This window comes from Myripristis murdjan, chromosome 7 (assembly GCF_902150065.1).
Source record: "Myripristis murdjan chromosome 7, fMyrMur1.1, whole genome shotgun sequence".
NCBI classification, from domain to species: Eukaryota; Metazoa; Chordata; class Actinopteri; order Holocentriformes; family Holocentridae; genus Myripristis; species Myripristis murdjan.
In genome coordinates, this window is record NC_043986.1 from 28,842,710 (window position 1) to 28,865,916 (window position 23,207).

At 42.0% G+C, this 23,207-nt stretch overlaps 2 protein-coding genes across 2 annotated transcripts; both read right to left on the minus strand.

The window, feature by feature from the left end:
- Positions 1 to 3,029: 3,029 nt before the first annotated feature.
- LOC115361456 (keratin, type I cytoskeletal 18-like) lies at positions 3,030 to 6,903 on the minus strand. Its single transcript, XM_030054824.1, has 7 exons — positions 6,472 to 6,903; positions 5,756 to 5,838; positions 5,379 to 5,535; positions 4,346 to 4,510; positions 4,128 to 4,253; positions 3,591 to 3,814; positions 3,030 to 3,162 (listed from the first exon to the last, which is right to left on the minus strand). Exons 1-7 carry the CDS (start codon positions 6,901 to 6,903, stop codon positions 3,030 to 3,032), a joined length of 1,320 nt encoding a protein of 439 aa, XP_029910684.1.
- Positions 6,904 to 7,882: 979 nt separating this feature from the next.
- On the minus strand, positions 7,883 to 13,984 carry krt18a.1 (keratin 18a, tandem duplicate 1). Its single transcript, XM_030055022.1, has 7 exons — positions 13,466 to 13,984; positions 10,673 to 10,755; positions 10,109 to 10,265; positions 9,190 to 9,354; positions 8,953 to 9,078; positions 8,459 to 8,679; positions 7,883 to 8,349 (listed from the first exon to the last, which is right to left on the minus strand). Exons 1-7 carry the CDS (start codon positions 13,877 to 13,879, stop codon positions 8,235 to 8,237), a joined length of 1,281 nt encoding a protein of 426 aa, XP_029910882.1. The 5' UTR covers positions 13,880 to 13,984; the 3' UTR covers positions 7,883 to 8,234.
- Positions 13,985 to 23,207: the final 9,223 nt, after the last annotated feature.

Sequence of the window (23,207 nt, forward strand, 5' to 3'; positions counted from 1 at the left end):
AAGTTTGTCTTGCACTTGTGCTTGTGCTGATAACCTCTTAGAGGCCCCTTCTGTTAAACCAAACACACATAGGAAGTGAGATCATATGAATCGAGAGGCACTTCATTAAACACTGGCTGATGCAACACCATTGCAATGGCTGATACTGGAACTGGAACATTATTTTTTTTTTATGATATAAAATGTTTCTTATTCCCATTTTTGTGTGATTGCGACATTTTTCTATGAGTTGGCTGCAGTCACTCGGAGTGGAAGCCAGACACATTACGACACACACATGGACAGCACAGTGAGAATCACATGTCACCACCCTTGTGGATTATAAGATTACAGTCCTTTTAAATCAGTGAATGAGATTAATTTGATACAGGGACATTGTTTTTTTTTTCTTTGGGAGAGACTTTCATGTCATTCCTGTGGGGTTTCCTTGTCTCACCTGTGCTGACTGCTCATCCCCTGCCTTGTCTCAGTTTTTACTTTTCACATATTGAGCGAAATAAAACAATACACTAGTTAGCCATTGTACCGTCCAACTATCACATGGGGTTTTGGATGTGATGCAAGTCAAGTTGAATGTCAACACATGTTACTGAGCTGATTGGTGCTTTCATGTCACATGGCCTGAATATTGGAACCTTTTATAGGTTTTATAGGCTTTTTTTTTTTTTATTAGTAGGGGCAAATTGTGCACTCTCTGAAAATAAACCACATAATTGAACCTTTAGGGGTACAACAGCTTGTCACTGGGGCAATATCATCTAAGGTGCAACATTTGTACCCTTGACATTGGGTACTTTTTTGTCCCTTTGTAGTTTGTGCCATATTGAGAGCAGTTATGTTCCTATACTACAACCGCTAGATTGACTGGAGAATTGTATTACCTATTTTTCATATTGACATATCTACACAACATATTTTATTTCAAGACCTAAATTAATATTTTATCTTATTTATTTATTTAGGTATTTCTTTATGCATTCATTCATTAATTTATTCATTAATTTATTGTATTTCGCCTAACAAACATCATCTCCTGATATTGTACCTTAATATATTGAGGAAATGGTACATACATTTCACTTTTATCACTTGGGCAACATATATCTACTTTTTTTGGTGTGGAAAAAAGGTTCACATATTACCTTGAGGTCCAATAATTAGTCCTATTCAGGTACATTTGTGTAGATTGTGCCTTGAGGGACAGAAATGGACTCCTTCTGCACCCCTGATTCTGACAGTGTAGGGATATTTCATTAGAGACCTACAATGCCTTAAAGAGGCAAAGCTCAGTTACTGGAACTTTTGGCTAAAAAATACAACTTTTTATTTATTACAATTAACTATTACCTACTCGTAAACCCACAGTTTTAGAGTTAAAAATTAGGGCGTTCAAACTTTTTTTTTTCTCTCCACTTCATCCTTTTGAGCCAGTTCTGTGAGGAGCATGACTAAGCACCGTGGATCCTTTGAGGGCCTCTTCTCTCCATGCAGAGAGGAAGGTATTGTTCAAGCAGCTCTCAGTGGGGCCTGGCTACTGAGGAATGGCAGGCATGCAGAGGGGAGATCTGCTGCTGGCACGCTGCATCTCTCCTTGTTTTATTCTATCCCTCCCTTCTGTTTGGTTTCACCCACCTTAATTATGTGTCTATGTACTGTATGTATGTATTTATGTATGTATGTATGTATGTATGTATCTATCTGTCTGTCTGTCTGTCTATCTATCTATCTATCTATCTATCTATCTATCTATCTATCTATCTATCTATCTATCTATCTATCTATCTATCTATCTATCCTCTGGAATGCCCTCTCTCCCTGGTTTGTTTGCCTGGCTGTTTTCAGCTCTCTGATTAGAGGCGCCTGGCTGCTGGAGATGGCAGAGCCTGGAACAGCAGCTACGAGCGTCAAGGGGAAAGACAGCTTTATGACCAGACTATCAGATACTGACAGTGGGATGCGGAGCCGCCCACGCCAGATACACTGTCACACACATTTTACACAATAGCAGCTGCAGGGCATGGACACAGGGTGCTGGAAACTGGCAAGAACTAGGCAACCTTTGCTGGTTGGCAGCTGCGGTGGGGCAACCATTTTTGATTGCAGTCTGGCAAAAACCGGGCAAAAATGATTCATGGTGCTGCCTTTTGAATTTTGCAATGCTATATTTCATAAAGAGTGCCCTTGTAATGAATGCATGGATTTATGAAAGCTGAGTACAGATAGTCCTTGCCATCTGTGTCTTGGTATTTTCCAGCCAATTAGCAAACTGCCTCGCTCTGTCCTTTCATCAATATGATCACATTAACATTAACACAAAGTTATGCAGTGAGTCACCCAAGATAAGGAGAGGTCACTCTGCATCAAACAACAGGAATCAGACTGACTGATGTGAATGAAAACAAACCCAGAGCAGAGAGACGGGACATGTTTGGAAATAGCATGGGAATAGGGGCCTTTTGGAAAGTAAGGGGGCGAAGCTGAGGAACTGCAGGTCAGAATGTGGATTCCTTAGAAGCTGAAGGAGAAACAAAATTTCCTTCTGGACGCACACCAGAGAGGCCTGTAATGATGGGAGTGTAAACTCTGCAATTTCCATGTTTTATGGATGAAATAAATTGAACCTTGAACCTTGACCCTAGGGGTATGTGGGAGGATGGTGCATGGCAGAGGGCCAGAGGGCCAGGCATCAGTGTGTGTGTGTGTGTGTGTGTGTGTGTGTGACAGACCAGCTGCTTCACATATGGATCTGCACTGCAAGTTGAACTTGTGTAATAATGATAAACTGCTTTCTAAGACTATTTCAGTGATTTTGTTTAGAAATTCTGCCACTGTCGGCTGCATTGGCTCATGACAGGAATGTAAAAAAACACAACAACTAATAGTACATCATCTGGAAATGTGAGTCAACAACAGATGTCTGTTTTCTCAGGAAAGGAGTGGAGAATATTCACGAGCATAATCTTTCACTTTTTCTGTTTAATGTTTTGTTACAAGGGTCTCTCTCTTTGTAATTTATTTTTTTCAATTGCTCAAGCATTAACTTGTTTTTCACTGGCTTTAACATCCTTGCTCTCTGACACCACTTTGCCATCCACCAGCGTCTGAGTGACCGTCACCACTTTTGTCTGAACCGTCTTCTTTGAGTCAACTGCATCCTCAAGTCTGGAACAAAGAAAGATGGAAGAAAACAACATTTAATTCCACAGTGAAATATTCTTCCTATCTCTAATCTTAGCCTCACGTGAGAAGAAATGTGATTGTCTTACTTGTATTTTGAGTCTGTCTTTAGTTTTAACTTAATTGAAGTGGCCAGTTGGATTTATTGTGGTGGTAAAGGTTGGGATTATTGTGCTGAAAAGGATGTGCATCTTTTACTTTACATATCCATGTGACTTCATGTTTGCATGGATCTAATTTGAATTTAATTTGTGAATTCAATGAGTTTCCTTGAGCTGAACAAAGCTTTAACGTTGGTCATTTAAATATATATGCATGCTTTCATCATAGGTATTGGCAGCCGTTTTAACTGTTTTTCAAAATGCCTCATGTAACACTCATCTTCATGCTTTCTGCTTCCTCTGTCTGCTCACCTGAAGTCTCCTCCTCCGTCCAGCAGCCTCCTGTACTCAGCGATCTCGGCCTCCAGCTTCATCTTGAGGTTGAGCAGCAGCTCGTACTCATGTGTGTGCTGCTGGATTTCGGTGCGGATCTGAGTCAGCTCACCCTGCAGCCTCAGGATGATCTCATTGTACCTCTCCATCTCCATGTTGTAACGCAACTCAATGTCACGGAGGGTGGCTTCCAGGGACCCTTTCTGTTGCGAGGTGGAGGAGAAAGGATTGAGTGTTGGACAGAGGGATACAGTCAAGGAATGAGAGGGTTACAAGCCTGCCAACAATTAATTACATGCTCTGTGGCCAAGAGAAGACTGGATGAAGATTGGCGTTGTAGCAGCTCCCAGTGTAACTGTGTGTAAAGCAGGACGATGTACAAAATATCATTCCATAACCTAGAGTTATCCCCTTAAAATTTCCCTTAAGTTGTTTCTAAAAAAGTCAGGGTGATTGCATTGCTTCAATGAAGCATAAATATGTTAAAACATGAAAACTAAAGAAGGAAGCTCTTACCAGACTCAGCTGGGACTGCAGTTCAATTTCCAGCGCCTGATGTCTCCTCCTGGTCTCACTCAGCACAGTTGTGGCCTCCTTCAGAGCTGCTGTGCTCTCAGTCACTTGGACCTGCACCTCTGTGATCTGAGTAAAAAGAATGCATATAAGTAATTAACCCAAACTATGCAATGCCATGTGCTGAACTTCGATTAATGGATGAGTTATATCCCCTGTACCTGAGAATCATGCCATAATTTGAGCTCCTCCTGGTTTTTCCGGGCTATCTTCTCATACTTGTCCCTCATCTCCTCCATAATCCTGGCCAAATCCTGTCCTTTAGGCGCATCAACATCCACATGGACTCCCACCTGGCTGATCTGGGCACGCAGCTCAGCCATGTCCTGTTGAACGGGAAATAGTCAGAGAGTGATTTCCTGAAGTCGGTTAGCTCAGGTTATCCTGTGCAAAAAGGTTAGGGCTCAGAGAAATTGCTCAGTTTTCAGATCTACTCTCTGCTCATTGTTTAAACAAAGCCCTAATTTAGTTTTCCGAGTTCAGGGTCACAAATAGTGACCCTTCTCTAAAGTAGCCTTCTTCCTCACAAAGAACCTTGAAGTTGCTGTGCCAGCGATTACAGAACAATCTTGGTGAAGGATTTCCTCAGAAATCTTTCTCATATATAAACGGGAAAGGGCTTTTTTTAGATTCCTTGTTAACACTTTACAATAAGAGTACAACAATTAACGTTAGTTAACGTTAGTTAATGCTGTAATGGTTAATTAACTGTTAGTTAATGATTATTATGGCATTTATTAATGTTAATAATATCTACAATAACCCTTAAATAACATATAAATTAATACCTTAATTAATACTGGTTAGTTAACTGTTACTTAATGTTCATTACCTGTTACTTCATGTTTATTACGGCATTAACCAACATTAATTGTTGTACTCTTATTGTAAAGTGTTACCAATTCCTTGTTGAATTAAGCCAAATTCTGTTGAGATTGTTTCGTATTAATAATCTCTGACAGGTCTTCCTCACCATGTTATTAGGAATCCCACCAGAGTTCTGGCCAGATGAGAAAGGTTGGGTTGATAAAGATAGTTGGATACACCTACATGGTTATGGTTATGGTTATGGTTATGTGAGGGTTTATGGGCAACAAATGGGCAACAGGCCAATGGATTTTATGACCATTCATTGTCCTTTTGGATGTACCTTGCCCCTTAACTCCAGTGGCATCCATAGTAACACTTCCTCACCTCCTTATGGTTCTTCCTCAGGTTGATCAGCTCTTCTTTCAGAGACTCAATGTCCCCCTCCAGATGCAGACGAATTACATTGGTGTCATCCAGAAGCTTCCTCAGCCTCGCCACATCAGCCTCCACTGCCTGACGCATAGACATCTCATACTCCATCCTATTCAAAGATAGAGAAAACTAAACTGGTTAACTTAAACTGGTTGGTTTACTTTCACATTTAGGTTTAGGCCTTTCCTGCATGTTTGACCAATGAAAATACTCCAGTTCATCATTAATGGAGTTCATCAGTTCATCATTAATGGAGCTTGGTTATGAAATATAGACATTCAGTAGGAAGCTGAAGCTGTTTCATTTTATATACAAAGACAAACACTCACTTGAGCTTGAAGTCATCTGAGGCGAGGCGCGCGTTGTCAACTGCGATTGCAAGCTGTGCATTACCCTTGATCATGTCCAGTATCTGAAGGAAAAGAAAAATAGGTTTTGCACTTTTTGCTCATCAGTGTGTGAAATTGACTGGATGCATTTTATGATGTTAAAATGCTCAGTTTTATGAATGGTGGGGTTCAAAAACACCCTGTGATAACATGCTGTAAATGTCAAGCAGCATCATTATCTTTGGACAAAACGCTGTATGTCATGGAGATAAAGATATGATTTAGAGGAGAGGTAATAAATGTTGTGAAATCAGTGGGTGGGAGGATTGCATGAACTGTTTGAAGTGTTAAGATTATGGTTTTACAGGACTTAAAATTCATCCGTCTAGAATACAGTTACTTTTGCCTGTACAGCAGTACAGAATATGCTGATGTAAACCTGCTGGTAATGCATAAGTTATATTAAATTTGCATGGTAATTTTCATGGTTATTAGGATCTTTGTCAATATAAAAAAGTGCATCAATAAATGTCTCTTTGAAAAAATACCAAAACACAGACTCATTTTAATGCATTAGTCACAGCTACATCACCAGGTACTATATTTACAAAACGTTTTGGGCCATTATGTCATAAACTGAAAAATCATTTTGTTTGAGTAACTAATTCACTTTATCAATATTCTGCCTGTTGCTGTTCACTTGGATGAGCACTCACTTTGGCCCTCAGATCCATGATGATGGCATTGTACTTGCTGTAGTCCCTCTCCTCAGAGGGGCCCCTCTTCTCGATGGCCTCTCTGATCTTGATCTCCAGCTTGGTGTTGGCCTTCTCCATGTTCTTCACCATCTCCAGGTAGTTGGCCAGGCGGTCGTTCAGGTGCTGCATGGTTGCCTTCTCATTCCCGATGGTGAAAGACCCAGAACTGGACCCTGAAGACTGGTAGTCGAATCCACCACCGAAGCCGCTGCCGACCCGTGAGCCATAGGAAGCGGTGGAGATCTTGGTGCCATAGCCCCCTGCTCCTCCGCTGACACTGTAAGCATAGTTCCTTTGCACAGGCTTGTCCAAACCATAAGCATATACTGCAGTGGAACGGTCGAACGGGCCCAAAAGTTGGGCGCTATTGCGTTTTACCAAGGGCTCCATTCTTAGGAAGTGTGGTGATCAACGAGAGGGCGAAGCAGCACGTCCTACCTGCGAGTGAAGGGCCAAACGAACTCAAGGTGTCTTAAGTACCACTCTGAAAAGGCTGTATTCCTTCCTGCCACTCCCATCCTATCAGCACAGGTTTTTTACCTTTAACCTTGTTGGGTAGACTCTGCTCCCCCACACCCACTTCAAATCCATGGTATCACCAGTCAAAGGCGAAAAAGGAATTTTATCAGATTGATAGTGTGTAGTACGTAAGACGTATCTAGTATCCATAACAGTGACACCAAGGGAAGCTTAATCATTCACACTTCATGGTTCATGGTTTATGTTTTACATTTATAACTATGAACTTTGAGGTATAATCAAGACACAGGCCTGAATCCTTATTTGTTCATAGTTTTGGCAACAGCCAATGACAGACAGTTTGGGCAAACTCCAATAAGGGCAGCATGATGTTGAACTTTTTCATGTATGAACTGATGCAAATACTATTCATTAATTAATTGGTTAAGACTTATGATCATTAATTTTTTTACCAGTGGCTCTGATGGGATCTACTATGGATGGTTATATCCGTGACTAATATCCGTGACACAAATTTGATGACACACTTTCATGGAGACTGAAATTCCTTTATCTTCCATTTCCTCTCAGTGCCACCACATGTGCCACCCCTCACCACCCCTCTGATTGATTTGAATATTTCAGACCTGGTTGAAATAATACAACCTCATAAATCACAATATAACAGATTTTCTTTCACAAACAAAAAGCTATGACCACACCCAGGACATTTTTTTTGGAATAGACTTTATTGAAGAGTCTGAACATTACAGCACAACAGGGCAGATTTAACTGGATCGAAAGAAAACCAAAGTTGATGAAATATAAAAAATAATTACACGCTACAAAACTAGCAGTTTAATTTTGACTCTTTTGTTAGCTTGAAACGTCAAACATCATCTATTATTTTGGTTAAAAAAAAAAAAAGCTCAAAGTTGTCCAATTCTGACCATTTGTAAACGTACTCCTTAACGGATAAGGTCAACACACAAACACATAAGAAAAAGACAATGATGATGAAATAAATAAAAGATGAATTAGTTTTCCTCTAATCCAGTTTGTATCAGCCAATTGAGTGTTAGTGCTGTATAACCAGGAAGTGGTTACAACCAACGGCAGTAACAGCTTTTATTTTTAAGGTTAGTGTTGCAAGATGAAGAGAGAAGAACCAATTGAAACAAGTTTTGATCAAGATGGATTTTAGCCAGTGGTAGTTAGTGTTGTGATGGAGAGACGCTGACTTTCGGCTGATGTCCAGGTCTTCAGAGGTTCTTGGTCTCTGTGCTTGAGGAAACCACCTTGCCGTCCACCAGGGTCTGTGTGACGGTCATCACTTTGGTCTTCACTGTTTTCTGGTCCTCCAAAGCGTCCTGGAGCCTGAAGGGAACCAAGAATCGAAAGCAAATTACTTGACAGGTAGCTTCTGTTGACAGATTTCAGATTTCTGTTTCCTGTCATGATCATGCAAGCAGTAATCCACACTCACTTGAAGTCTCCACCGTCCAGCAGCCGCCTGTATGTTGCGATTTCAGCCTCCAGCTTCATCTTCATGTTGAGCAGGACCTCGTATTCCTGTGTCTGCTGCTGGATATTATTGCGCAGCTGTGTGAGCTCTGCCTCCAGACCAAGGATGATGCCGTTGAGAGACTCGATCTCCATGTTATAACGCAGCTCTGTGTCCCTCAATGTGCCCTCCAGAGACGCTTTCTGTTGGAGGTTTAGAAAGACAGAAAGGACACAAAAGAGAGAAGGAGGGAAAGAAGGAGGAACACATTGGATAGCAAGGAATGGGTTAACAGCTACAACAAACCATTCTCGCTTATGCAAGCACCATAGCAACAGGTCACCTGAGTGTGAAGGCTATGTCAACAAACTAAATGAGAGCGTGTTGAAGTGAGAGTGCTGAGTAAAGCCTTGCAGTGAGCAAAGATAAGCCTGAATTGAGGTAAATGAAGTGTGTGCTAGCTGAGCGGTTCTCACCAGGCTCTTCTGTGACTCCAGTTCAATCTCCAAGGTCTGCAGCTGTCTGCGCAGGTCATTGACCTCTGTCTGGGCACCCTTCAGGGCCTCTGTGTTCTGGGTGACCTGAGTCTGTACTTCTGTTATCTGAAAGTTGAGATTGCACATGTTGATTAAAATGGGGAATGTCAAAAATAAAGGATTAAAGATGGTGAATGTGCTCAAGAACGTCTTTTCTAGATCATCCTGAACATTTACCTGTGATTCATGCCATGCTTTGAGCTCCTCCTGGTTCTTCTGTGCCATCTTCTCATACTTGGCCCTCATCTCTGCCATGATCTGAGACAGGTCCTGTCCTTTAGGAGCATCAACGTCCACCTGGACGCCTGACTGGGCGATCTGGTTACGAAGCTCCATCACCTCCTAAAGAAAGAGCATGGATAGATGCATTGTCACAAGAGACTAGGGAGAAAAAAAATCTTTTCCCATAGGTGGTGCCTTTGTTGCATACACTTACAATAAAAGTGAATATGGAATATTGTCCATGTGAAGTAAACCAATAATCATTTGAGGCAATTTGGACATTCCCAAAATCTTGTGGGTCCTAACGCTTAGGAATTCCTTTAATTGTGCTGTGACCCAGCTCCGACTCCAGGCCGCTTCCGACCATAATCTCATGCTATGGTCAGGTAAGGCTGGGTGTTGGCTTATGTATTTGGATCATAGTAATTAGAATGCTGTGGTGTCTCTCTGTTGCCAAATGTGGAGAGAGCATTTATGATGAGGCTTGCCGCAGAACGCACATATTTCACATTTACTACAAAACCTCCCTGTTCCCACTGACGCAAAAGTCTTGCATAATGCCTTGCAGCTTGCCGGGTCAGTTCAGCTGCAGTTGTGGAGTTATACACTCGAGAGCAAACACTTTGTGCCCGGGGGATGATTGAACTAAATCAGCAATCAAATATTTTCTCAGGTCTTCAGCCTGAAGGTGTGAGTGTTTGAACAGATGCATTAGTGTAGGTTTAGAAAAACACTCAAAGCTAACACCGACGCAGCCACCTGCCTAAATAAGCTTTGGCTAATGTGTGACTTCTATGTCTACAGTGGAATTAAGCAAATTGTTAATTATCTGTGAAAGTGTTTATGTTGAAATGTGTTTCTAGGTCACACTCACGTTGTCGTGGTTCTTCTTCAGGTGGATGAGCTCCTCCTTCAGAGCTTCGATCTCGCTCTCCAGGTTCATACGGCCCATGTTGGTGTCATCGATGACCTTCCTCAGGCCAACAATGTCAGCCTCCACAGACTGGCGGATGGACAGCTCAGACTCATACCTACACACAGCGTGCAGCAGAGCCATCAGGATCACGGTACAGCTACTCACATTCTCAGTGATTTCTATGTTGTTGTTTTTTTTATTCTTCAATTTAATTAAATTTAATTCAGGGGTTTGCTATGTTGAATACCACTATATTATGCAGGGATTGGGATTGGGTTTCAGGAGATGTAACACACCCTCTAGCAACCATATTAGAGGCCCTCAGTTGTTGGGCAACAATAGCTGAGGTGATTTATGAGGCAACTGCAACACCTCTATAGGATGTGATGATTCATGCTCACCACACAAATGATTCCCATTGCATGATATTCATTCTACAACTATTCATCCATAAAACAGGGTGTTCCAGCAGCTGTCTGGCTTGACTTTACCAGTCTCAGTAATAGAGTGGGATGTTCTTACTTTACTCTGAAGTCATCGGCTGCAAGGCGGGCATTGTCGATGTTCAGCACCAGACGGGCGTTGTCAACGGTAGCATCAAACACCTAGAAGACAATTAGACCACAATGGGGAATATTTAGATTGAGACAATGTAGACAATCAGTGCCAAACACAGATACAGTATTTACACAAACACACAAAAGGGTGACAAAACCAGAGAACATTTAGAGTCAATATCCACAACTTGGATTCTGTCATGTTTAGTCTTCAGTTCCTTCCCATTCAGGCAAATAAACAAATGTGGAACATTTGTTTTGACTGTTGCTGGCTAAGAAAATCATAGCAATTTTTTTTGTCTACAAGGGCTTCCTTGGGGAATTTTTAATTTGACTGTTTCATTAATTAATACCACCTCAAGGTAGTTTCTACACTATCATTTGATATATAACAATAAAAAAAAAAAAAAATCCATCTTAATTTTAACATTTTAAGTGATTTCATCAAGTATTGGTGTTAGTGGAGGGAGCTGATATATTATGTTGCTCATGCAATTTCACCTGTTCCAAGAATTGCCTTGAAACAAATGGCGAATTTAACTTGAAATAAGGCAGAATTTGGAAACCACTTTTGTTTTTACTCAAATAAAGATGCGATTTAAATGTTCAAAACTTTATAAAATAAAGTTTTGAACATTTGTAATATATACCCATGTAATGGGTGTATATTACAATGAGATAAACCTACTAAGTCAATATTTGTATTAAGCAAAAGCGCCATTGTATATATTATGTATATGTAAATGAAGACTGTGCCAGGGCAGGTTTTCAAAGCCAGATGGAGCCAGTATTTGCTCAGCCGCAACAGTACAGTAGATAAGGGCTTGGATGGAGCTGATGGGACTCATGAGAGGCTTACAGGTGGCAAAGTCCGTCAGCCAATCATTAACTGCCAGGCAGCAACTGTCCACTGGCTGCTAGGGAACAGGATCTTTCCTGTCAGGAAGATGGAAGCAGGTGATTTGCATGAGTTGGAGTTGGGTGGTGATGGTTGCGGCGGTGTGTGTCTGTGCCTGTGTATTTGTGTGTGTGTGTGTTTGCAAGCATAGATGAGCGAGCTTGCTTTGCTGGGTTGGGCTTCCTGTTGTTGCTGGCATGAGACTCTGTGTTTTCTCAGAGGGGAGCTGAGCTGGAGGGCACTCTTTTAGCCAGTGCACATCAGTTTTGTGTCACACCAAAAGAAAAATAAAGCTGTTATGACCCTTGGCTGTTGTAGTCGAGGCCAACGGCTATTTGTAGAATAAACAAAGACAAGCTCCATTTTTATTCTTATGTAATTCTAAAAAGGGTTCCCTCTCCTTCCTTTTATACTATTTTTTTAATAATATTTTCAAGGGAATGTTTTCTGACCTTGATGCCTCTATCTTTCACTCCCTCAAGGAAAAGATTTGAGAGAGACATTCTCTTGTATGAATACACCCCCACAGAGAGACATATGGTAACACTGCCCGTCCAAAGTAAATCTGCCATGGCAGACATATAATAATTCACATTTAGGAGTCTCTCCTGCTAGACCCAAACCAAAATGCTGTGACTGGAATGTTCCATTTGGAAACCACAGTTGATTTATTTTTCCCAATAAGAGAATGTCATTTTAAACCAAGCTGTGTGGAGGGCACACAATGCAGTTCTCTCTCAGTGCAGTATTTTCTTTTCCGACATTCAGCTTGGGCAAAATCTTGAATGAATGATTGACAAATTAGTCAGGTTGCATTATGCCCCCACTCGCTCTCCAGTATGAAATCTTCTTGCATTTATCAACTGCGCTTGAATTATTTGAATGGAGCATATTATGTAAATGTCATTTTTAAATTAGGCAACACTAACAAGCTCCACCTTGAAAGTTCATTGAGAACTACATTGCAGGTCTCAGCTTTGATACTTACCTTATCAACTCTTAAAGCTTATTACATCATGGTTTACTAAAGGTTGTGACCTTTTCAAGTGTCATAGGAAGTATGACAAAAAAGAGACAAATAAACCAAAAGCCAAAATGTGTGCTTGAGTTCCTTTTGGTTCTGTCATTTGAAACCACGAAATTGTGCCGTGTCAGGTTTCACTCTTTCTTTTCTTCTTACCTTACTGGTTTTTGTATGTTATATACACAAACATCTTCACAGTGTGTTCCATCCTGGTATACGACAAACACAACCACTGTGTCACACTGAATAATCGACGCTTGGTATTTAATTAACCAACACATAACATATGGTGTTACAACTTGACCTCTGTCCGTCTCTAAGGGCCCTTATGAAATCCTTCCGTTTGTTTCTCCTGTCTGTCTGACTGGGAAAGCCCTAACATTCCTTTTCCATAGTAGTTTTGCTCCGGTCCTTGGCCCCCTGCCTACACAGTAGTAGCAGGGAGGGGGACCAGTGAGGACTGAGCTTGAACCCCACACCTCGCCCCCCAACTATTAGGAATCTAGAGCCACACAGAGCACCTGGCTTAAGGTGTTCCCTCTGTCTGTCCCTCTCTCTTTTACTATGCAGCTCTCTGTTCTCTGAGCAAATCTTGTGAATAGTGAAATCTACACAACATTTGCAGTAAACAATACAATTCATACAATTCCTGCCAGATGCATTGTCTCTCATTTCTGAATCATCTATGGACATTGTTTGGCCTTCCTTGACCCCTCGCCCTGGGTTTCATCCATCAACTCACCCATCCACACCACCCCCCCACCCTCCCCTCCCAACACCTAACAAATCAACCAGTGCGCATTCTCCCCCTCCCTCTTTCTTCCCCCTCCTCTCACCTTCCTCCTCAGGTCGTCCAGGATCGCCTGGTACTTGCTGTAGTCTCTGAAGTCAGGTCCGCTCTTCTCCAGGGCCTCCTTGATCTTAAGCTCCAGCTTGTGGTTGGCCTGCTCCAGGTTCCTCACCGTCTCCAGGTAGTTGGCCAGGCGGTCGTTCAAGTTCTGCATGGCAAACTTCTCATTGCCCATGATGTTGGTGGTCTCCCCGCTGCCACTCACCTGGATGTTGCTGGAGAAGCCTCCCCCGCGGATTCCAGAGGAGGAGATGCGGGACCCGTGTCCACCGGCGCCACCATGGATGCTGGCAGCCCTGTAGACTGGGGCTGCAGAGGCCCGGACCATGGACATAGAAGGAGCTCTGCTCCCAGCAGAGGAGCGCATGGAGTATGTAGTTGTGGTTTTTTGGAAACTCATTGTCGCCACAGAGTGTGAGACTCAGGAGAGGACGTGAGACAGACAGAGAGGCACAGGCCAGGCAGGCAGAAATGGGAGCTCACAGACACAAGGCAGGAGGAGAGGGGAAGCCGTTACAAATATATAAACCCAGTGGGCCCTCAGGCCCGCCCCAGACCACTCCCCCTCACCCTGAGTCACCTCCTTCTTTTCCACAGGCCTCAGCCACAGGACTGCTCACAGCATGCCTTTGTCCTTTTCCTCTTTCTGAGTTGGCAAATTCTGAATTTGAGACTCACTGGAGTCTCATTTTCATTCACTATAATGATAGAACCTTTTTAAAGATGTGTATCTTGGGTAACAATCTGTATTGTGACCTCCACTTTTTCAGTATTTGTATTAAATCAAAAAGGTATTCAACAATCTCAATAAAGGACATAAAACCAATCCAAACAATTCACACATTTGCTGAGATTCAATGCTTATAATGCCATTACATTAGGAAAAATGCTCTTCTTGCTGTTGGGTCAGGTATGAATTTGCACTGACAATTTCTAAAGTCAGGAAATCTTTCTCAATGTGCCACCCACGTTAGAATGGTTGAAATGCATAAGGAATGGCCTCATGCTCCTCACCCTGAGAACAATTAACTGTTTGGTACAAAAATCACCTTTGGAATGTTGTATTGAGAAATGGCTTTGGATCTGTCAAAATTATTTCTCAGATGATTTCGCCATCATCTTTCATCACTGTTGGTGGGCGTCTGGAAAGACACACCTTCAGAGGCAAGCATTCTAACATGACTAGATGTTTCAGGTTTGAACATATTGTACCTGTTGCATCACCAAAGCCACAGCTCTGCAACTCGATATGTTCTACTTGTGACAAAGTGAAGCGCTGGTCCACTGTTGAGGTGATGAGTCAGTGCCTAACACCAAGTTCCTAACGCCAACACTTATGTGCTTCTGTGTGAAATTCCAGGTTCAGAATGGACAAAGCATCTGCAGTCTTAAAATGGTTTTAAATTGTCTCATGTCGAGCACATGTGGGAGCACTTCACCTTCATCACCTTGTTCAAAAATAGTACTTGAAATAATATTTGATTTTCAGAGGTGTGTGTCAGGGCCAGCTGTTATGTATGCCATGTATCATAGTAGCCCGGACGTATGTCGGATTGACCCCCTCCCATTAGAGGATATGGCTCCCAGACTGGTCAAACAAAAGAACAATTACCCTGTCTCCTTAGTAGAAATGTCGGAACAAAGGCTGCTCTAATCTAGTAAACATATTCAAGAAGCTCCCCTGCAGTTTTTTAACACAGGAACATTCCCCACGCATTACTTCTAAAGCCACTGGTTATTAGTTTCCAACAAGGGAGAACTCCCTCTCCTTCCTTTTGTTTTCTTTTCTTTTCTTTTCTTTGTAGTATTTCCATTTTCTCTTTCATTCTTTCTCTTGTTGGTAAGTTGATGCTGCTCTCAGGTGAAAGAAACAGAAACTGGACGGTGCATTTGTGTGTGAGAATGTGCATCTTTTCTCACAGCTATCTGTCTCTGCTGTATTTTTAAGGCTCATATGACTCAAGCTCTACCTACACAGACACCTATTGTAAATCACAAAGCGATAAAAATTTAGTGGTGTTTGTGTAGTCTTAATTTGTGTTCCCGCCCCGTAGGCAATTACAGTTAACTCTTCAAAATAGCTGTCGTAACAGTTTTGCCATTGTCTGGAGTCATGTTCAGTCTCATCCTTGTTGGACGTTTTTGTTTATTTTTCAGGAAGGAGCATAGAGCAGGATATTAAAGTATGAAAGAGCCCCTGATGAAACAAAAACAATGTGCGCACCTATCCAACTGTTTGTGAGCAAGCAAAAGGGATTCCTGTGAAGCTTTGCAATAAAAATGGCTCAGAGTAAAATTTAAATGATTTGAGGAAAACTGAAAACAATTGTGTGTTTGTCACATGAATATCAACATTCAACATTGTATATATCTGCACATGTAATTGATGTTTGGTTTACAAATGTTCTCCTCATAGGGGAAGTAAATGCTTTTTTTTGTCTCTTGAGATAGACAGATAGATAGACACGCAATTCCATAGACATAGATTGAGACAGATAGAGAGAGAGAGAGAGACATGTTTTTTCTGAAGAACAGACATTAGTCATACCTGAAACCATTACCAGAAGTGAGTGAGCTGACGTTTTTCCCAAGCAAAGACCAGGCCCACCCCACCCCAGCAGGCAGTGGTGGAGCCGGGGGTGCCAAATAGTCATTATTCCAGGCCACTATCCCTTTTATTCACTCACTCAGGTGCCAAACTTACAAGTGCACCATTAGGAATCATAATGGGCTGTAAGTATTTTATTTTATTTATTTTTTACCTTCAGTTACCCTCAGTAGGTAAAAGAATTTCTGACACAGTTAAAATGACTACACTTTTTAACTGGTATAACACAATTCATGACATTTGTAATTTGTCAAACCTTGTCTACAATGATGCATTTCAGGTATTTAAACTGCCCGCACAGTGCACAACCACAGCCTATGAAATGTCGGCTAATGAACTCAGTGTTTCACAGCACACTAAAATACACCAGACACTCCTCTTTCTGACTTTATGAACTTAGCTGCATTTATATGATTTTCAACTGTGGCCTTTTTTCTCCATCAAAGAGTTTACTGCGCGCCATAAGACTCTGTGAGGCTGCACAGGGAGGAACAGGAGGGGAATGGGCACAACTACAATGCAATGTGCGTGCAGCTGAAGCGTCTGGGAGTGGTGCTGTGACAGTGCAGGAGCGGTTTCACAATCAGTGACGTGCTTATTGGCGTGGCCAGTATTCAATGTGCGGTCCCCCCCCCCCCAAATTCCAGCCACCACCTGGCACTGTCACTGCCAGCAGGATCATTTTCATACTTAACTGATGTTTGTGTTGCTCCCCCACCTGGCTGTGGGGGTGGGGGCAGACAGTCGTTTCTTGTCTAGTCCTGATGGGTGCCACGCCTGGCAGAGAAAAAGTAGATGGAGGTGCAGAGGGATAGGGGCGTGAGGTTTACAGTAAAGCAAGCAGATAAGGACAGATTTTAGACTCATTGAGACTCACTCCATTTTTCCCACACAAACCAATGGCATCCCATTTGTTCACGCCAAAGACCTTTCATTTCAATAACAGTGACAGAACTTTAAGCAATGAAACCCAGACTATAATTTCCAAATCATCCCAGTTAACTAGGTATTTTATCTTGGTTTGAATATTACTAGACATGACTCGATTAACCTTAAAGGTAAGCCAGCTCAGATTTGAGATAGGGATCTGTTTATCTTTGATGTTCATTCACCAGCTAACATCTGCCAAATGGTCACGGCTTCATGCAGCCACTCAAGTTCAAAATGAGGTTTATCTTTCAAGTGAAAATATTTTGCATGTTGGGTAATATTTCCCTGTTACTGACTTTTTGACTTCTGACATTTAAAACATATGAATCCCTGTGACACAATGGTACACAAAAGAAACTTGCCATTAGCTGGAGGCTGTTTCAACTCCTTTCTCTCTTTTTTGAATTTCCCAAAACTTCAAACGCCCTGTGTTGCGGTACAAATGAAATAAATGATTCATTGTTTTGTCACAAGCCTCGACAAGCAGCTGCCTCATGAGCACCTCAATCACTTTGACCCTCTCATCATCCTGATAAATCATCATCCACCATCAACATTTCCCATTCCAGCTGGAGGAGCCTGTTTGCTGCTTTTGCTTCCATAAATGACATTAATTAACCCTCCTGTTATGTTGACATTTTTGAACATCTTTTATGTTTGTGTTCAATTTGACCCCTGTAGTTTAAACTTCCACGAAATTATTATAACTAAAATTGTTATTAAAGTTTATGTGTCAAGTACTTTATGTTTCTTTGTTGATTATCTAAATAGCCCTTTGAATAAAACATAACTCCCTCCCACCCCCACTTATACATCCATTATTCCTATTATGCGACAATGGAAAAATATGCAAATCACCATAAAATCTCACTGATTGATCTAAAATTGGAAAGAAATTTTAATTTTTGGTGTTTTAATGGCTTCATATTATTTCTAAGTACAGATTTTTGTTATTTATAACCAATGCATTACAAAGTGTGTACAGGACATTGAAAACATATCATCATGTCAATTTTATCTTTACCCAGTAGTGCGCATTACATTAGGAACACTCATTAAATATGAAGCAAAAAAAAAAAAAAAAATGATGTTAATCATTTATTTAGAGACGTTAAACATTGTCTGGGGTCAAATTGACCCCAAACATAATAGGAGGGCTAAAAGAGTGCATTCAGTAGAAATCTCTGCCAGGTGTGTCTGGGGGCATGCGCCTGGTGAACCTGGGACTGCCAGGCAGGCTGTTGGTCATGCTGAACAAAAACTTATCGTCTGTTTCAGCACCATAAGTGATAAGTTAACCGTTGGCATTTCTGCAGGTGGCTGACATTAACGAACAACCACAATGCTTTAATGTTAGTTTGAATGAATACAAGCCAAAATTGTCTTTCCTTGGTGTACAAAACTGGACAGGAACAACTCTAAAAGAAATGTGTTAAATGTGAAAATGGCAACAAAAGAATCTGTCAGGCTAACGTTCCCCTACACGTATGTTAAATTCTGAATCTCTGGAAAGAAGACAGGTTTGCAGTTGTGTTTGATTCTGTATCAACATGAAATGAGTGATTTTCTCTGGCAGAGCGAAATGAGAAAAAAAAAACAAACAAACAAAAAAAAAACAGTTGTTAATCACTTGTGGGCCCTACTGGCTAATTAAGAGGTTAACAGTTTCTGAAGTTTTCATATTTTTATGTGTGTTCATACACCAGGTGGGATATAAACCAGGACCCATATGAACAATTAAAATTTTCTGCTTTTGTGGGAAACATTTCATAATCCCAGCCTCTGTTGATGGTCCACAGCGTTTGGCGTGGGAGTGGCGTGGAAGGTAAGCTCTGTTTACTCTGCCGAGTCAGTCGTTATCAGCCTTGTGTGATAGCGTGCCACCAACCAGAACGGATTGCTTGTCTCTGACACTGACAAGATGAGTCACGCCTGTTCTGTGTTACAGTAAAGGTGCTGCCAGGTTAGACTTTCTCCTTTGCAGGGAGTGTGGGCGGGTATCAGGGGCTGAACATGCCTTTATATGGCATTCAGGACCTGAGAGTGAAAGCAACCTGGAATGCGGTCATTTCTCTGTTTGGACAGTGCGCTGTTTGGCCGTAAGGGTTGTGTGTGTTTTGTAATGTTTGAGTTGCACTGCCAACACTGAGGTTATTCGCTGTCCTATGATGGAACATCAGTTGCAGCCCAGTTGAATTTTGACCTGCGGGCTTCTTATTATCAGCTGGAGGCCTTTCATTCGGGAATAAAAATGAGCTACCAGCAACTGGGCTGGCCTGGGCTATTAAATGAGACTATAGAGTTCTTGTTTGAGACAGACTCATTCTCACTCAGTTCTGACCTACGGGGTCAGAAAACACCCACGGACAGCTCTAAATCAGAACAGCCAGACAGAACCAGAGACCAACCACTGAGAACTTGTATTTAGAGGCCTGCCACGGGGTGCTCCATTTGACCTCGGGTCAGATTATGACCGAGCCCTTGGGTGTTGTCCAGTCAACACCTCATTCAGTGCGAGAACAAACCACCATAGATGATTATCTGTGGACCCTCCATCAAAACTCCCACACATACAAGGGCCTTCCCTCGCAGTCTCACAGACTGTCGTCATATCAGCTGGCTGCCTTGTACGCATCTGACGCCTCTGACCAAACGCCTCACTCTGGATGCCAGGCAGCAGGCAGTGACACACTGTGTGAGTGTGGACTGCACTGATTCACTGGAGCCGCACAGATGGAGACACGGTTGTGCAGACAATTTACAGGTGTGTGGAACATTCCTGTCAGGTGTATCGCCCCACATCAGACATCGCCTCATCAATCATCTGGCCTCACACAATTTCATATCGGGAAGTGGGCGTATATGCACCCGGTGTTTGCATTTATGTGTGCAGATGACAAATTGTCAGATGGTTTTTTTTCCTCCCTGTGTGTTGTCATTGTGTGCTGATTGTGCTCATGATTAAATGACTGACTGCTCCTTGATTCCAGGAAGGCAGATTTAAATCGAGTCTCGAGGGGTGCAGCGGAGATTAAGGCGGGTCTGGTGTGGTGGTGAGGTGGTGATGTTTCGGGTGGAGATGATAGACAGGAAGCTAGACATGAGGAGAGGTTTGTGAACTTTAGAGATTAGAACAGTGACTGAACTATGAACTCATCAGTGATCATCACTCTGTAAACAGCTATATTTTATTAAATATGGTTCCCACATGAGAACACATAAGTGTGATACGACTCAGATTAATGTTTAACATGAGTTCATGTCATTCAGGTTCAAATAAAAAGTTAAGCATATAGGCCATCTCAAATTGGGTGTGTTTGCACCGCACTACATCCAAGGTAGAGGGATAGAGAACCCGATTTGTTAGGCTGACACAGCAGCTAGCTGCTCCCCACATCAGCAGATGGGTGCTACAGGTTGAACTGGGGTGTTGTCAGGCTAAACCTTTATTAGAGAGGAGGTGTGGAAAGAGAGTTTTAAAGGTGCGCAGATGAAAGATGAGGTCAGAAGTCACTGGCTTAGGAGGAACGAGGTTAGTAAAGTGGGGTATGTGCTCTAAAGGGAGGAGTGATGGAGCAGATGATGAAGCGACAATACAGAAGTTCACAATAGAGAATTAACAAGGACAAAGTGACTCTGAAAGTTTATTAAATAAAAAAAGGGCAGACAGAAAATAATAACAACTGAGAGATGTTGTTTTCACATTAATGTAAAAAAAAAGGTTTATATATCGATATCTACATATATAGATATAGATTTGGATATAGATAGATATATAGATATATATCAATAAAAAAAAAAAATCCTACTTGGATTCACAGCACACTCTGTGGATGCAGGGAGGCGTTAGCTGGATTACAATGGTCTCATTTAAGAGTTATGTAATAAACAGGGGTTGGTTAACCAAACCAAACCAGACCAAACCAAACCAAAGTTTATTTATACAGCACATTTCACTCTGTCAAATGTAATGTAAGGTGCAGTACAATGAAACAAACTCGGAGAAAAAGACAGTAAAGCTCAACAACAACGGTCTCTGTAAATCTGATCATATTAAGTACAGAAACAACCATCTGTGGCTGTATGGACTGTAACACAGAACACAACCACCCTCTGTGCCTACAGTTCCCTTATAGGGTCCACAGTATAGAATGGATTCTATTCCTACACAGTTTTACTAATTATATAGAACAAAATCAAATCTCCGTATCTTTACAAATGTCAGATATAGGAGCAAAAAGTACACTGATAAAATGGGATGAAATATTTTTTTTAAATTTAAAAAGAAATACAAGAAAATGTCTTAAAAGAAAAATAAAGACAAGGAAATGAGGTAGAAATTAAGATTAAGGTGCATTCCATGTCATTTGCAGTGCAGTAATGATGAAGACTTATCAACATTTGATGTAAGAAATGTGAGAAATTAAACAGAAAATTGCAGGTTAAAATCTGCAGGGTTAACAGTAGGTGGGGAGATGTGGGGGTGAGGTGTTTTTCAAAAAGTTAAATGAGTTTCAGACAGAGGATGCTGGGAGTTACAGGCCGAGAGCTTTGAGTAGATATTGAGTGAAGTGACAGGAGAGGTGAATGGATGGAGAGGATATGAATTAGAACCAGGGCTGTGCGAAATGTAGCGCACTGGCCATGGGGTCAAAGATTAATTAGCAGCAGAGGAACAAAGGAAGAAGAGTTCTTAATGGCAACAGCATGGTGGAATGTGTTTTGCTTGGATGAGAGTGTTACTGAACTCTATAAGGTGATCGGCTGGGATTTGGGTGTGCCACCTCTGGGTGAGTTTAGTATAGATGAGCATTAGATGAGCACTCAGGGAGGGGGCGAGGTCTTTCAGGGCCATGGATGGGAGTTATTACAAGTCAGGGCTGGGCTAGGATTTGATGCATAGCAGACCGCAGGGAAAGGAATGACAAATTCTACAGAATTGTAACTCATATAGGCTCATGGAGGCTCAATTGCACGTACTGTATCTCAGTGTGGAGGCTGATAGCAAGCCTCCACACTGAGATACAGTACATGCAATTGTGTGCATCCATGTACTCCAGCAGATTCCCTCTTTCCCACACATGCAGACAATCATGCACCCACACTAAAATGGCAAATACATGTTCTCTATAATTCCCTCTGGTATGTCACTCTTGTCATTATCTTATAAAGTCCCTCTTTCTTTCTTTCTCACTCCCTCTCACTCTTCTGTCATTCACACACTCAGACATTCCTGGTCCCTGCGTCTCCTCCTCTTCCCCATCGCCACCCACATTCCCGCTTGATAATTGCGCCTAAGCTCCCGCTCTCTGACGCAGAGCGCAGCGATGGGAGGAAAGTTCCAAAATAGGCCCTTCGGTTCCCATGACGACGAGAAATAACATTTTCAGCGTTCATTTTGGGAGAGCGTTCCGCTCGGCCTGTTATTTTACGATCCCGCTGGGCTCCCAGGATGGGCCCGCGTAGCCGCTTCTTGGCAATGCCCCGTCGAGTCAACACACTACATTTCACAAGAGCATGCAAGAACACACTGCAGTAGCCGGAGTCCAATTTTCAGAGCGGCCCTGGTTCCCTCTGTGCATGAGCTGCTGGGTTGGAGATTTCAGACACAATGGGTTCATTTGAGTGGACAAGGCACAGTGTGAAAAAAGTACTCTGAGTCTCGGTCAAGGATAAAAAGAATGAAAAGAAGGGGGTGAGTCTAGTTCTAAAGAATGCCAAAACTGGCTGAGTTCAACTCGGAGAAGAATCGGCCATTGATTGAGACGTGTTTGAGTGGTGAAATGGGACAAAGTCGTCCTGGTCACACCATAAGCTTTTGATGTCAGTCCATGCCTTGTGCTTCATTCATCCTGGGGAGACTGTTGTCATCCTACGCATAATAAAAAGAGCTGCTCAAACTGAATTGAAATGTTCAGGATTAAAGGACCACAGCAGTGATTTTGCATGTTTAGCATCTGCTGATCTTTTCCCAAAGCATGCAGTCGTATCCAGCCACTGGTTTCCATTCATTCCACTACGACATGAAAATGAACTTTCAGAAACTCAAACTTTCCTCACACCAGTACACACCAGTTGCTCTAATAAAGTTGTCCACATAAGTTTTCCAAAAAGCAGCAGCACTGTTGTGTTTTGATGACTATTGAAACCTCTGCATGATTTACAAAACAGTTTGTTGCCTGTAAAATAT